This window comes from Trachurus trachurus (assembly GCF_905171665.1).
Source record: "Trachurus trachurus genome assembly, chromosome: 13".
In the NCBI taxonomy this organism is placed as follows: domain Eukaryota; kingdom Metazoa; phylum Chordata; class Actinopteri; order Carangiformes; family Carangidae; genus Trachurus; species Trachurus trachurus.
The window spans coordinates 8,140,049-8,154,114 of record NC_139892.1 but is presented as its reverse complement, the minus strand read 5'-3'; the positions used below and the strand labels follow the sequence as shown (position 1 = coordinate 8,154,114).

Genomic DNA, 14,066 nt, shown 5'->3' with positions numbered 1-14,066 from the left:
AACTGGTTCTGCTTTTCCAGGAAGTGTTGGCCTTGAGAGTATTTTCTCAGCTCAGTCTATATCTTCTGCCCAGAGATACAACCCTGTTGTGTTCTCTCTCTCTCTGTGAATTAAACCAGAGACGATTCATCACAGAGTTCCTGATTCCTCAGAGACGCGGCAGGAAGTTCAGTGTTTGAGGAGATGCCACAGAGGTCGTCCGTCAAAAGTCTTCAGTGTGTGCGTCTGCTTATTTGTTGTGCGAGGAGTACGACCTTCTGTTGGAGCCGGCTGACTAACCGCAAGACCTGCCCACGCTCGGCAGAGAACGTTAATCAATCGCCGTAAATATCAATCCATGTAAATCTTCCGGTGCAGATGTGGATGTTTTCTCTGTGTGTCTCTGAGCTGTCGGTTCACACGGCAGCTGTCTCACTCGTTTTCCTGGCCTGATCGTTTCAGTCTCATCCAGAGGTTCCGGCGTCTTTCATCTCTTCTGCTGATGATCTGGGCAGCAGTGCTGCTTCCTGAATACCAATGAGAGCACAGTTTCATTTTTGACTGGAAAAGAGTGACGACAGCTCGACACTGGGGGCCTCTGTGGAGAAGGAATATAAAAAAAAGCCCTCCATCAGAACGCCTCAAACTCCTTCTTCATAATTTTGTGTCTGGGGACGGACGCGCTGCTCTGTTCCTCGGCACTGAATTAGCTGGCAGCTCTTAATGGAAGTAAATTCATTAGGCAGAGTTTGTGTGATGCTTTGTCCTTCAGAGGATGTGACGGTTTCTTACTCCGACTGTAATTTTCAGAATTGGCTGAGCGGAGGAGAAAGTGTGGAGCCTGGAGCGCGGCCAGGAATTAAGACCGTTGTTTAGATTTCATGTGGACCTTGTGACTCCGCCGCTGTGTAACAATGCTGTAATGTTGCCGTAAATATTTACCCAGCCTGCCGGCGTTTTGTGAGCCAGACTTACAGCCAGTCCTCTCAAATATTCCCTATTTCTAATGCACATACTGACAATCCAGCGGAGGTCAATCCGGTCGTGTAGCGATTAGCACGGCTGCCTCACAGTAAGACGCTCCAAATCCGCCGGCTGGCTTCAGCCATCGCCGCCCGGAGCTCCCATACTCTGTGTGGGCTTCCTGTGCACTGCTCTGGGGGCCCAGAAGCAGGTCACTTTAATTGGATGACTCTAAATGACCGGTGGGTGCAAACGGCTGTGAACCCCAAGACAGGATGAGTTCATCAGCTCCTGTGCAGGAAGCAGCTCGGATGGATGGATATTGATATTGAAAGTAAAGTAAAACCAAAGGCTCTATCGTGACTGCACAGTTGGCCCACCCATAAATTCCTGTTCATTTCCCCGCGGTGGGGACAGACGATGACACTCTGCCCTGGGAGGAGACAACACATCTGGTTAACATGGAGCGCCGCGCTCCCAGGAGACACTTTATTCAGGCAGGGAGCCATAAACAAGCTGGCAGCGCAACACAGAGGCAGCCTGCCTGGCAGTGAGAGGTGGTCCACACCTCATGTGCTGTGGGTGACACTTTGATGTTGCAATGCTAATGATTCCCACAACAACACTCAGTTACGAGACCAACAGAGAGAGCTGGAGGATGCAGCGTCGTGTATGTCACTGGACGGTTCAAAAAGGATCCTCTGCTGCTGCTTTATTACTGCACCTACAGATACAGCTAACAACTAACACCTACAGCTAACAGCAAACAGCTAACAGCTACAGCTAACAGCTACAGCCAACAGCTAAATCAAAAAATGGTTACGAAACAAGAGGCCCCAACAATGAGTCACTTGGGTTTCTTCATGACTCCGCCCCCTTTTGGAGACCAGCAGACCATGACTCCGCCCCCTTTAGGAGACCAGCAGCAGCAGCAGCAGCAGGTCTTGAGTCTATTGACTAGGGCTGCCACGATTAGTCGACCAATCACGACTACGTCGACTATTAAAATCGTCGACAACTAATTTAATAGTCGATGCGTCGTTTTTTTTGTTTTTTTTAACTTTTTTTTTCTCTCAAAACTGCTGCGGCACCTTCCACACACGCACCCGCCGCTGCAGCCGCCCACCACACACACACACGTGCACTCACTCACTCACTCACTCACTCAAGGTAAGTTAGTACAGGTGTTCTCTCTTTTCTCTCTCTACCTGTCTTGTCCGTCATCAAGCGGCACCACTGTCACACAGATTTCCTAGGTAACATCAGCTAATGTTCGCGAACGCTGGCGCTAACTTTTTATCCTCATGCTAAATATGAGTTAGCCTAAATAGCTAATGTTATCATGAGAAATATAAATCGCTCACTTTCCTCTACTGACAACTTTTATAAATCCACACACACTCTTACAACATGAGGTGGGGGGACGGCCGACCACGCCCACTCAGGACACAGGAAGTGTAGCTACACCATTTCATATCATTGGTGCAGCTTGTAATGAGCCATCTAGTCATAGTAGAGGATCTTTGCTACATCTAAGAGCTACGGCTACAGCTACAGCAGGAACCTGAATGCAGCATGAAGTTGTTTTTATCGCTGACAGTCTTTTGCAGTCAGGTTCAGTAATGTGACAAGAGAAAAGCCTATTTGCAGTCTAGGGTAACAACAACTGTTGTGTCGTCCCTGAGTCTGAACACTTTTGGAATCACTGTAATGAACCAACGATTGGTTTAATTGCTTTAATTAATCCCTTAATGGGAGTTTCTGATTAATAGTGAGCCAGTCTCCATAGACTCCCATGTTAAAATGTCCTTTCACTTCACAGCAGAAATAATCATGTTTGCAGCCTGGTACAGAAACAGCTTTGGTCTCTACAGATCATTACACTTTATTAAGCACTAAAGTTATGGAGAATTGGGGGCGTGGCCACTTTGAGTGACAGCTGTTCCAGGGTCTGTTTGCAACAAACTGGCATGCAACAAAGCCTCAGCTCTTCCTCTTTGCCCATATTTGGAAAAGCCAAGAGTTAGGGGGCGGAGTCAGTCGCTGCCAAGTTGGTGACAGTGGAGCAGCGGACTCTGAGCTCTGCGACATCACAGCAGTTATGTCCGTTTTAATCGCTACAGTACGTAAACTGGATGAGAGTGTTGTTATTTTTACTAACTAGCACTCACATTCCTGTCTTTCCATCTGACTGAGGAAACTTGAACTTTAGCATGTGGTGCGTTGAATGAATTTCCTGGAGGACCATGTAATTATTGTTTCACAACTTTCAAAACAATGCACCTTATTGGCATTTTAATACCGCCAAACTTTCTGAATAATTTAAAGCAATGCACTAATTAGTTCCTATCACCCAGTTGAACTCGGCAGATATTTATCATGTGTAACTCTGCACTTTGATGCAGCTCATTTATTCAAACTCTCACGATGCCTGATGTACACAGTATAATTAGAAGATAGAAATAGAATAAGTGCTCCAGTGTGTGGGCTGGTGACACTTCCCATGTGGGCTGGTTGAACCTCTGTGAAACTCATCTGCCGGTGAACTAACCTGAAACAAAAGCCGTCGCCAGCATTGGAAATGTGAGCGTCAGAAAACAATAAAGTTTTGATTTAAAAACTTTCATCCGAACATGGGGAAACCAGTGGGCCGAGTGCAGAGACAGTGACACAAAGGCAAGGTTAAAGTCTGTGCCAAGGAACTTCTGTAAATGACAGCTAAAGGCGCTCGCTGTTCTTTATTCCACAGACATTCACAGATCTAATTAACAAAACCATCAGCCTGTCGTTTTTCCTCGTGATTAGCCGGTTCTTTTTCTTTTTTCAGTTTTTATCTCAAAGACTTGGGAGTTTGGCAGCGTCTGACTGCTGCTTGGCAAAGGTCGCAGACACAGAGAGCCACAGAGATCAGGCCTCGTCCATGAAGAGAGAACGATTAAAAACAACACACCAGCAGGAACGCCGAAGGTGACAATGGAAGTGTGAAGATTTGTCACCGCGTAGGAACAAAAACAGCATCGATTTCTTGATGCCCACTGCACCTTTCTGCTGGAGAGGCAGTGGAGGAGAATGGAAAAATGTCTGTAATTATCTGTGTAATTGAGAGTGTCACTGAGTGAAAAGACACTGAGACCCGAGGCACGGACGTCCATTGATGGGGACAGAAAAGACACAAGCGCCATTGAAGAAAAAGTGCTGTCAGGACAAGCTGCCCAGGAAATATATACATTTATTGATTGACTTGTTTTTATGAAAGTTTAATGGTCACGTCATACTCACTTTTCTTGGTAAACTTAATTTTTCATGCACTAATCTCTGTCTTCAGTTTCTTGTAGTTTGATTACTTACAATTCCTCGGCAAAGGAGGAGGAGATTCAACTATCTGTCATAATATTTGATAGATTTCTATCAAGTTATTGATATTCACTCCAATTGCCACTGAACTACCAAGACACAACAAATCCCTTCACAGTTGACAGGCCACTGGTCAAACTGGGACGAATCCCAGTGGGTCACCACGTCCATAAAGGTTTTACTGACACGGTTGGTCAGTGTCTCTCCCGGTGTTTTCTGTGTGCCTGTCATTCAGGGTGCTCATGAGAGCTGGCCTAGGGACGCTTTACTTAACGTAGGTGAAGTGTGAAAAACACTCCCAACACATTTCCTCTCCAAGAGTGGAAACAAAATATTCAAAGTTCACATAATCTGTTAGATATTTAAATACATTTTTAGGTGCAAGAGAGCAATAAAAACTGATGGAGTGGTAAAAAGTGGCAAATTCACACCATTTAAAGAGATAGTTAAACATTTTGCCAAATTGGCCCATTGCCATAATCTCTATAGTTTTAGCAGTAGGTTTGTTTCCTTTAATTGTCAGTGCAAGCTAGTTTTAGAACGGCAGAGCAGAGCTACGCTACGGAGGCTCATGGGATTTCTTGGTTTCCCTCATCAAACTCATCAAATACACAATCCAACAACTCCAAAACGCTCTGGTGGACAAGTTGTGACCTGCACATTCACCACGCTATGAGATAATAACAGAACGTTACCAGACAGAGTTGTTTTAGAGGTAAATGCAGAGACTGCTTGCTGAAAAATTGCCTCCAATGGCAACGCGCATCAGGGGTTTTGCATGAATTTCCCTCTAAAACAACTCTGTGTGGTAACGTTCTGTTATTATCTCATAGCGTGGTGAATGTGCAGGTCACAACTTGTCCACCAGAGCGTTTTGGAGTAGTTGGATTGTGTTTTTGATGAGGGAAACCAAGAAATCCCATGAGCCTCGGTAGCGTAGCTCTGAGCAGCTCACGGCTCTGCCGTTCTAAAAATAGCTTGCACCGACAATTAAAGGGAAAGAACCTACTGCTAAGACTATAGCGATTATGGCAATGGGCCAATTTGCCAAAAAATTTTGAACTATCCCTTTAAGGTAGAACTGATACACAACAACTGAATAAGATGCAAGGAAACATTCCACCTTAAATGGCACTGTAATGCTCAGAAAATGAAACAGCTGTTAAAAAAAAAAAAAAAAGTGTTGAGTTTCACTGATAAGATATCGCAAAATCAGATGTGTTAATCAAATATGATAAAATAGAATAAAAACAAGGTGTGTGAATACTCTTTGTCTGTTTCTATATAAATGTGAGTAAACAAACACCTGCCCCACAGTCTGACTTACACCGCTATGCGAACAGTCCTTAAATGTATAATGAGATGAAAAGTGTGCATGTGTGTGTGTGTGTGTAGTTGACTGCACTCACCCTGCTCAGGCCCATGTAGTAGCTGCTCTTCTCCAGCTCCAGAGACTCCAGCAGCTCCTCTACTGCCTGGAAACCAGCAAAAAACAAACCATGAGTCCACACATACACACATACACACACACACACAAACAAAAACAACCCCACTTTGTTCTGGGCCTCACCTCGCCCGTGATCACATGACCCGGTTGCCTGAAGGATGATAGCTTGGTGCCATAGCAACAAAAACTCTATTCCCCCTTAACACCAGCTAACACAAACACAGACTCACACACACACACACACACACACACACACACACACACACACTCCCTCGATCTGCCTCGAGGAAGTTGAGAGCACAAAACAAAGTTAGACAGAAAAGCTTCTCAGGTCGCTTTTCTCTCATTCAATGTGTCAACTCAACCTTTAGAAGACAAACTGCAGCTGGGACTGAACTCAGAGGTTTTTTAAGGCTGATTCTCGTGTAAACAGTTAATTATATTTATAATATTTGCTAAAAACTGGGCTTTAAAGGGATAAAATTAATTTCCTGTCTTCCCTCTGTTTCCTCCCTCACCTGGATTTGGCTGCTCTCAGGTCGTTACCAAGTTTATCCTCAGGGTGGTGCCACTGTGACACATTGAAGTTTTAGGATTTGGTTGAATCGGCGACACCTTGTGGTCGTTGACAGTAAAAACATATAATTTTAAATTAAGTTGTGACCTCCAGAGTTGAAAATTTAAGCACAGAAACGTAGAAAATCTTAAAAAACTGCAGATGCAGTTCCAGTCCTGACCACTAGAGTGAGTCTCGACAGCGACTCCCATGTTAACATGTCCAACTTCACAGCAGAAATAAACATGTTTTGGTTTTTATATGTTTCCTTCCTTCATGACGACTGCATAGTGAGTCAATTTTAATATAACTAACCAATTTGAATATCATTAAGTCTTAAAGAGACTCCGAGGAGTTTTGAGACTTTTGGTTATATCTCATATTAATGTGGAGGAATCTACGTTACCCACACTTGTTAATGGGTCCATTTTCGATAAATATATTGCTTTGTCTTTATAGTTATTTTGATATTATTATTTAGTGGTTGACTGCCCGGCGGGTCATGGGAATAATGCCGCCGGATCGCTAGTTGGCATCGTTTATGGTCGGAACTACGACGGTATCTGATCGTCTTCCAACCTCCGACTCTCGTTCTTGATGAATGACAACATTCTTGGTAAATGTTTTCGCTTTCGTCCGTCTTGCGCCGGTCCAACACTTCGCTTTCCAAAACTCCTCATAGTCCCTTTAAAGTTTTGCATAAAAAAGGGGGCGTGGCCACGAAAGCCCCAGCTCCATAGTCACTCCACCTCCTTACTGATGTTTGGATCAGCTGGGATTTAGGGGGCGGGGTCAGATGCTGCCAAGATGGCGACAGTGGAGCAGCTCAGTAAGGTGAGGTAAACTTTATTTGTCCTGTAAGGGAAATTTTTTCATGGGTACGTACGAGCTTCAAAACCAGTCCGTGGGTCAACAGGGCTACATCCATGTTTATTTACAGTCTATGGTTTAAATAACACAAGTCCAATTCAAACCATATATGTATCGGGAGGGATCCTACTCTGAGGTTCTGCTCTGTGAGGAGAGGTACCTCTGGTGCATGTGTATGAGATTTAAACTCCACACGGGGCAGGTGGGGGTGGGGGTGGGGTGGGGCGCTCCAACTTTTAACAATGAAGCATCAAAAACAAGGTTTGATTAGATGAAACTGGTTGATGGTCTTTGAAGCAGGAGCGCTGCACCTACAGCGTTCCTCCTCAGAGGTGATGCAACACCGGTCTAGTTGGTGTAAATAAACTCTGTGATCACTCAAACCTTTTCATCTTTCTATAACAACCTGCACCTTGTGACTGTCCTATCAAACCAGGGAGGCTGCAGCTCTAATCACTAATAATTAGAGTTAATTTCAATCAGGGCCCAACCGATATGGATTTTTTGGGGGCTGATGCCGATACTAAGGAATAAAAAATTCAGATAAAATTTTTATGTGTTTCACAAAAAAAAAGAAGCTGCTTTTGATCCGTTAAATATAGTCCAGACACTTGTTACAAAGATATAAATTGAAGGCAGAACATTTGACTATTTTACAGTCAATAATAGTTGTTTTCTTTCCTCCATCATTCTGAACTTGCCCATCTCCGACAAGGATGTTATTTCAAGTCATATTCCCTTCATTGTATTAGTGGAAATAAAATTGTTATAATCTGCGTCCAAAAGTTGACGATTATTGGACGATTGTTCTCTAATGGCTGTAATCCAATTCCATAATTACAACAACCATAATTACAACTTCTATCCATCACTGTACTGGCAAACTAACTAACTGGGAGTTTGTTCAAAACTTCCTTTGATGATCTGACTGTTCGTGTTTCATGCTCCACGCTTCTTTGTAGTGATGTCACCATGTTCCCAGATCCCAGCAGTGATCTCAGTGGGTAAAATATTAAACAGGACGATGAACAAAGCCATTAAAAAAAAATGCAACTGAAGTTGAACTAAAGCAGAGTTATCCAATGAGATTTCTCATTTGGCTCCAAATGCTCTGCTACATTTAGAATCTAATGAAACCACTTCATGTGACCTTTAAGCTAATTTCAACGCAACCTATCAGTTGGTGACATTTTGACTTGAGGACTCCGGAGGAAAACTCAGGGGTCGCCCTAAAGGATTCATCCTCTCGTTCCCAGCGTTACAAGGCTTCCTGCTCATCAGACTTTAATATTAAACTATACAAGTGAAATTTCTTGTGGCACTGTTGGTGCCACTGGAGGAAATCTTCACAGGGCCACAAACTTCATTAACTCACAGTTTCTTCTCCCACAGCCAGTACCAGCGCTTTTGAGGATTTATACTACTTTTCAAACAGCCACAGAATATGCTGTACTATGACTAAAATGACACAGGGTATCTCAAATGAGAGGGGAGACTCTCTACATTCACCAGGAAAAAAAGTTAGCCCATAGCATATTCCACTTTTTAGTTATCCTCATTTGAATACAGCTTGTTTTCTCCAAATTCAGCATTCTGGGAGGATAATTCTGAGGAAAACAGGTTTAAAGTGAAGGAGACATTTTCAAGCAGAACTCTCTTTTGAACCTTTATTTTTTTTTCAATGGCATGACTGATGATTCCCTCTGATGTCTGTCTCTCTCAAATTACCAGATTGGTTAATCTTTTTTTTATTGGTGGGATGGCGGGTCTCTGACTGACCGCCAGTGAGTGCTTTGGCACAGGGGCGGGGCTCACGGCAGCATCCACTGCTCGTTGAAGACAGCAGTGATACGTGCTTTCACATCAGAGTCTCCAAACCAGAAACGTTTGTAACAACACCAGAAAAAAGTCGCTAGATTTGTCGCTAGTCGCTTTTGACAAAAAAAAAGTCACCAAGAGGGGTTGGAAAGTCACCAAGTAGGCAACACTGCTTCTGGCCGTCCTTTCACGGCCGGTTCGGTCCATTCATGGCCGGTGTACAAGCCGAAGTTGGGTGCTACAGTCTGCTACCACGGCTGGATAGGTTGAAGCAGTTTGTTGTGGTCACGTGATGCGTGATCCCATGGCTTCCTTTCATCACAGGAACACCAACATTTGTCACAAGGTGGGGAAGAGCGCCCTCTAGCGTAAACCGTGAAATGTTTTTGGCACGCTGGGCTTTTTAAAAAAAATCATTTTTAGCACTGAATAGTTTAAAGGGGTCTGAAAAGTCAGTCCTTCAGCAGAAAGGTCAAAATGTTGACTTTTACCTGACAACAAGACACCATACAAAAGCATTGGTGGAAGGATGGGAGCTTTAGTTTGAAGAGTACCATGCAGACTCAGCAGACACTTTATCAGCTGTTTGTTAACGCAAACATCTGATGGCAGCAACTCGGTGCATGTTGGTCTGTAGACATGGTGAAGATGATCTGCTGAAGTTCACACTGAGCATCCAAATGCAGGGGGAATGTTGATTTAAGTGACTTTGAAAGCAGCAGACAGGCTGGTCGGTGTGTTTCTGAAACTGCTGATCAACTGGGATTTTTCACACACACACACAACTGTCTCTAGGGTTTAACAGAGAACAGTGTGAAAAACGGAAAATATCCAGGGAGAGGCAGTTTCGTGGCTACAATCCACATGGGCTCATAAATTGTGGACTGAGGAAAATTGGATAAACATTGTGTGTGGACTGATTGGTTCTGAGTTCTGCAGCGAGATTTGGACGGTTGGGTTTAGGATTTGGTGTAAACAACACAAACTTACAGCAGGATAATGAGCCACGACACCGGACCTCACTCAGCTTTGACCTCTGGGACGTGGCAGGACAGGAGACTTGCATCGTGGATGTGCAGCCGACACATAACGCCATTCTGGACCGAAACCTCTGAGGAAGGTTTCTAGCACCTTTTGAATCTACAGCTGTGTCTCCACTGCAGGAGTTCCTGGTAAAGAGGAACTTTTACAGAAACCGTCCTCTCACTTGTCTCCAGTACAGACCAGGACCCACGGGACTCAACGTGCAACAGTTTCGATCATTGCGCGATCGTTGTGCAGGAGTTTTATTTTAATGCTCCTGTTTTTCCGTCAGTATTAATCGTGCAATTGCGCTGTTCTCTGTCCACTTTTTTTCCATCCGTGTAGACACTTTTTGAATAATTCTGGGTTTTAAAAATGCAGCTTATTTTGGGAGTTCCTCTTGGCGTCACATCCTGCTTTGAGTTTGACCAATCAGCACTGGGGTAAACCTCAACCTCACCTGGGAGTTTGTTGGGGCCGATCTGAGCACCTACCCCGATCGTCTTTCAGGGGCGGTTCTTGCAGCACTTCGAGTATGAGTAGGTCTGTGCTTGGCGATTATTTATTTATTTTCTTACATATTTGCACATGTACTGTACATGACATCGCTGTTGGGAAACCATGAGTTGAACCGATTTACTGAAAACTGAGAGTTGAGTGTCAGAGTTGTATCTCCAATGAATGATTGTTGTATGTGTGTAATTGAACTGGGAGCTGTAAACTGAATTGTCCGTATGGGATAAATTAAGTTTTCTGAACTGAACTGAGTCAGCACAGAGTAAACCTTATCAAAGTTTTTTGGGGGCCGTTCTGAGCGCCTACCACAGGACAGGGACCTGTTTTAGGCTCTGTAAAAGTTCCTAGAGATAGTCCTTTGGGGGCGGTTCCTGCAATGGAAACGCGCCTAATGTCACCAGGACCTATGACGGCAGTCCAACCCGGTACAGACAAGGTGTCTCAGTCTGTCTCTGACCAGACATGGGAAACATTTGAACGAGTCTCGAGGACGAGCTGCGACGTCTCCGTCTGATTCAAAGCTGTTGCTGGTTGGGGCCGACTCCCGGGGACAGACAGAGCGCTGACAGGAGCATTTGTATAACGTGGTGGATTTCCTTCCTGCTGTTTGAAAAGAAAAGCTCTTGGCAGGTACATCATCTGGCTTCTGACATCCCGGCTGCATCACGTTGTATTAAGAGGAGCTGACAGAACTGGGCCGGCGGCGAAGAGACAGAAAGGCGGAGGTTTTGTTGTCTGGCGAAGAAAAAATATTCAGAGATCGGCTCGGCAAATCAGTGTTGTCTTTCCCTCTCTGAAAACCAATTCTTTCCCATTGTTCCTCCAATTATACGCCCTTCTTCTCGCTCTCAGACCGCCTCCTTTCATCTTTTTAGCTCCTTTGCTTTCTTTCTTCTTCACCGTTCGCTCCTGACTCCCCAGAGGACCGGGCGCCATTAGTTCTTTCTGAGTGGGCTGTTCTCTCTGAGCTCATCTCCAAGGAACCACTGATTGCCCACAGTGTGTTGTGGTGTGGTGAAGAGAGACAGAGAGAGAGAGCTTGATTTCACTGATCTGCTTAATTAATCCAGTTTAATCTCCTCTGTTGACGGCTGCTTTTCGTTTTAGATGTTCCTTTCATCTCCGCAGACGGCCCATCGGCCCGGTCGGCTTCGTTATCCTCACCACTCCTCCTCCTCCACCTCTCTGAGTGGAGCAGAGGCTTCAGCCCGTCGGTCGTCGGCAGGTACAGAGGGCCTGAGAGTGGAGATGTTTCACCTCCAGCAGCTGCACCGCCCACTCATGAAGGCTAATCACGCTCTTTGTGCGAAGCCGCTGTTCGCTGCCTGAGCAGAATGTAGAGGAGACATTAATCATATGCTCAGGGACGCTTCTTAAACTGTTCTGATTCCTGTACAAAAGGAACGGGAAAGATAGCGAGACAAGGAAAAAAAAAAAAGAAGTGGAAAGAGACGAGGGAGAGGGAGGTGGAAGGAGGGAGGGAGGTGGAGAGAGAGAACAAGCTCTTCCCTCCGCTGGTAATTAATCAGTACAGTAGCCGTATGCTGCCAGCCTGCGCAATCATAATTAATTACACACAAGAGCGCTCTTGGAGCAGGAAGAGGACAGCGGAGAGAGGAGAGGTGAAATAAAGGGATTCTGTTCACACTGAGGGATCAGAGCGAGGAGGACGAGAGGGGAGAGACTGAACATCCAGATGTTACAGCTGCAGCATCCTTCCTTTTTTTGTGTCTTTTTTGGGCCTTTTTTTTAAAGGAGGTACTCCAGTGATTCGGTGTAAGTGTGAAATAAAGCTGCAGGATTTGCCTTCATTATGCTGCCACAGATGGAGGTGGGAGGACTGAGCTAATGAACAGTTGATTACCACAACTTTCATTTTTCGTTCGTGCACGGACTCGGAGCGGCCATCTTGGATTCAGAGGCAGGGCCGGCCCAAGCCTCCATGGGGCCCTAAGCAACATTTTATTTTGGGGCCCTATATTACTGCCAATAATACTGATTATTGATCATTTAACACACCTACTACAAACTTATTTCATTTTTCTAAGTACAAATCATCATCCTAGCCTCGCATGTTTTTACCCATCTATGGTTTTTAATCGGAAATGGCACCAAATTCAGCAAAAAGTGCAGCCTGGGGTTGATTTACACTTAATATATAAAGTGATACTGATATATAAAGTGGGATACTGAATGTCATCCAGGCCTACTGTACTAAAAGTAACAAAATAAACCAATAGACAGTGCATTTTCTATGAGCACGTCATCTGCTTTTTAATTTTGGGTTATAATCAAACTGCAACAGCAATGAGCAACAACAACAATTAAAGGGATAGTTTGGATTTTTTGACATGAAGTTGTATGACATCCCGTCGACATTAGCAGCGTTGTGCATCAACAGTGACTTTCCCCCTACTGCGTCCTGTGAGCAGAGTTCGTCCTGGTTTTGGTGTTGAAGAAGGTAGTTCACAAAAATAAGCGTTTTGCTTCTCAAAACAATATGCGTTCAAAAGAGCAATACATTTGCATCACAAATCTGTCGTCCACGAAAAGTCCGACCTCAGAATCGCTCTATTTTCTCTCTCTCCCTCTAGAGTAGTGGTTCTCAAAGTGTGGTCCGGGGACCCCCAGGGGTCCTTGAAAGGGTTCAAAGGGGGTCGTCAACTTTTTCTCAAAATGTCACCACATTTTTTCCCCAGAAATTTCTTGAAATTTTTTCCAAAAATTCATGCCACTGGTTGTAATTTGAACCTACATTGACTAAAAAAAAGTAACATTACTCAGTCTCAGAACAAATATTTGTGTATTTTTGGTGTTTGTTTCAAAATGTTGTCCAATGGGGGGTCCAGGGTCTAATTTGTGTCAGTTTAGGGGTCCTTGATAAATATATTGTTATACAAGAAAATATATAAAAATGGTGCGGACTTGTGATTATACGGCTGTAACAACAAAAATCTGTCTGATTCGCCGTAACGCTTTCCTTAGGCCAGCTGTGTTTGGAGGTGACGTCTTCCTGACTCTTCGAGCTGGAGCCTCGATCTCGGGGCTGAAATTTCCCAATTCACCGGTTCAAATGAAACAAACCAGAACTGATGATGAAAAGCTGTGTCTTATCAACATCCCATAGTTTATAACACCAGCTTCATTCATGAATTCCAAGCTCAAACAGAGACTCAATCCTCCTCTCCTGACAGAGCTCATCATACACCTGTTTCCAGCTGTGCGATGTCTCTTATTACTCCATTGTTGTCTATAAACACATTAATGAGTCACACCGTCGCTCTGGGCGACCTGTTCCTTCGTTACCATGAACACACACACACACACACACACTGCGGTTCAGTCGCACATACATCATCCTGCCGCCAAAAATACTCACTCGAGCGCCAAATTAACACTGAGGATTTATGTGCTCAGTGGGAACCAATGGGAGGCGGAGGAAGACGGATTAAAGTAGAACCCAGTCTAATCAATGACACTGACGACGGAGAGCAGAATCATATTAGAACATCTTAATGTGGGGGAATCCAATAATAATCA

At 44.4% G+C, this 14,066-nt stretch overlaps 1 protein-coding gene across 3 annotated transcripts in view; it reads right to left on the bottom strand.

The window, feature by feature from the left end:
* Positions 1-14,066, bottom strand: part of myo18ab (myosin XVIIIA b) — a 156,078-nt gene that overhangs the window by 53,969 nt on the left and 88,043 nt on the right. For all 3 annotated transcript variants that reach the window (XM_083984950.1, XM_083984949.1, XM_083984951.1), the window contains one exon: positions 5,706-5,771. In XM_083984950.1, coding sequence (XP_083841076.1) covers positions 5,706-5,771 — 66 coding nt within the window. The remainder of the gene's footprint in view (positions 1-5,705; positions 5,772-14,066) is intronic.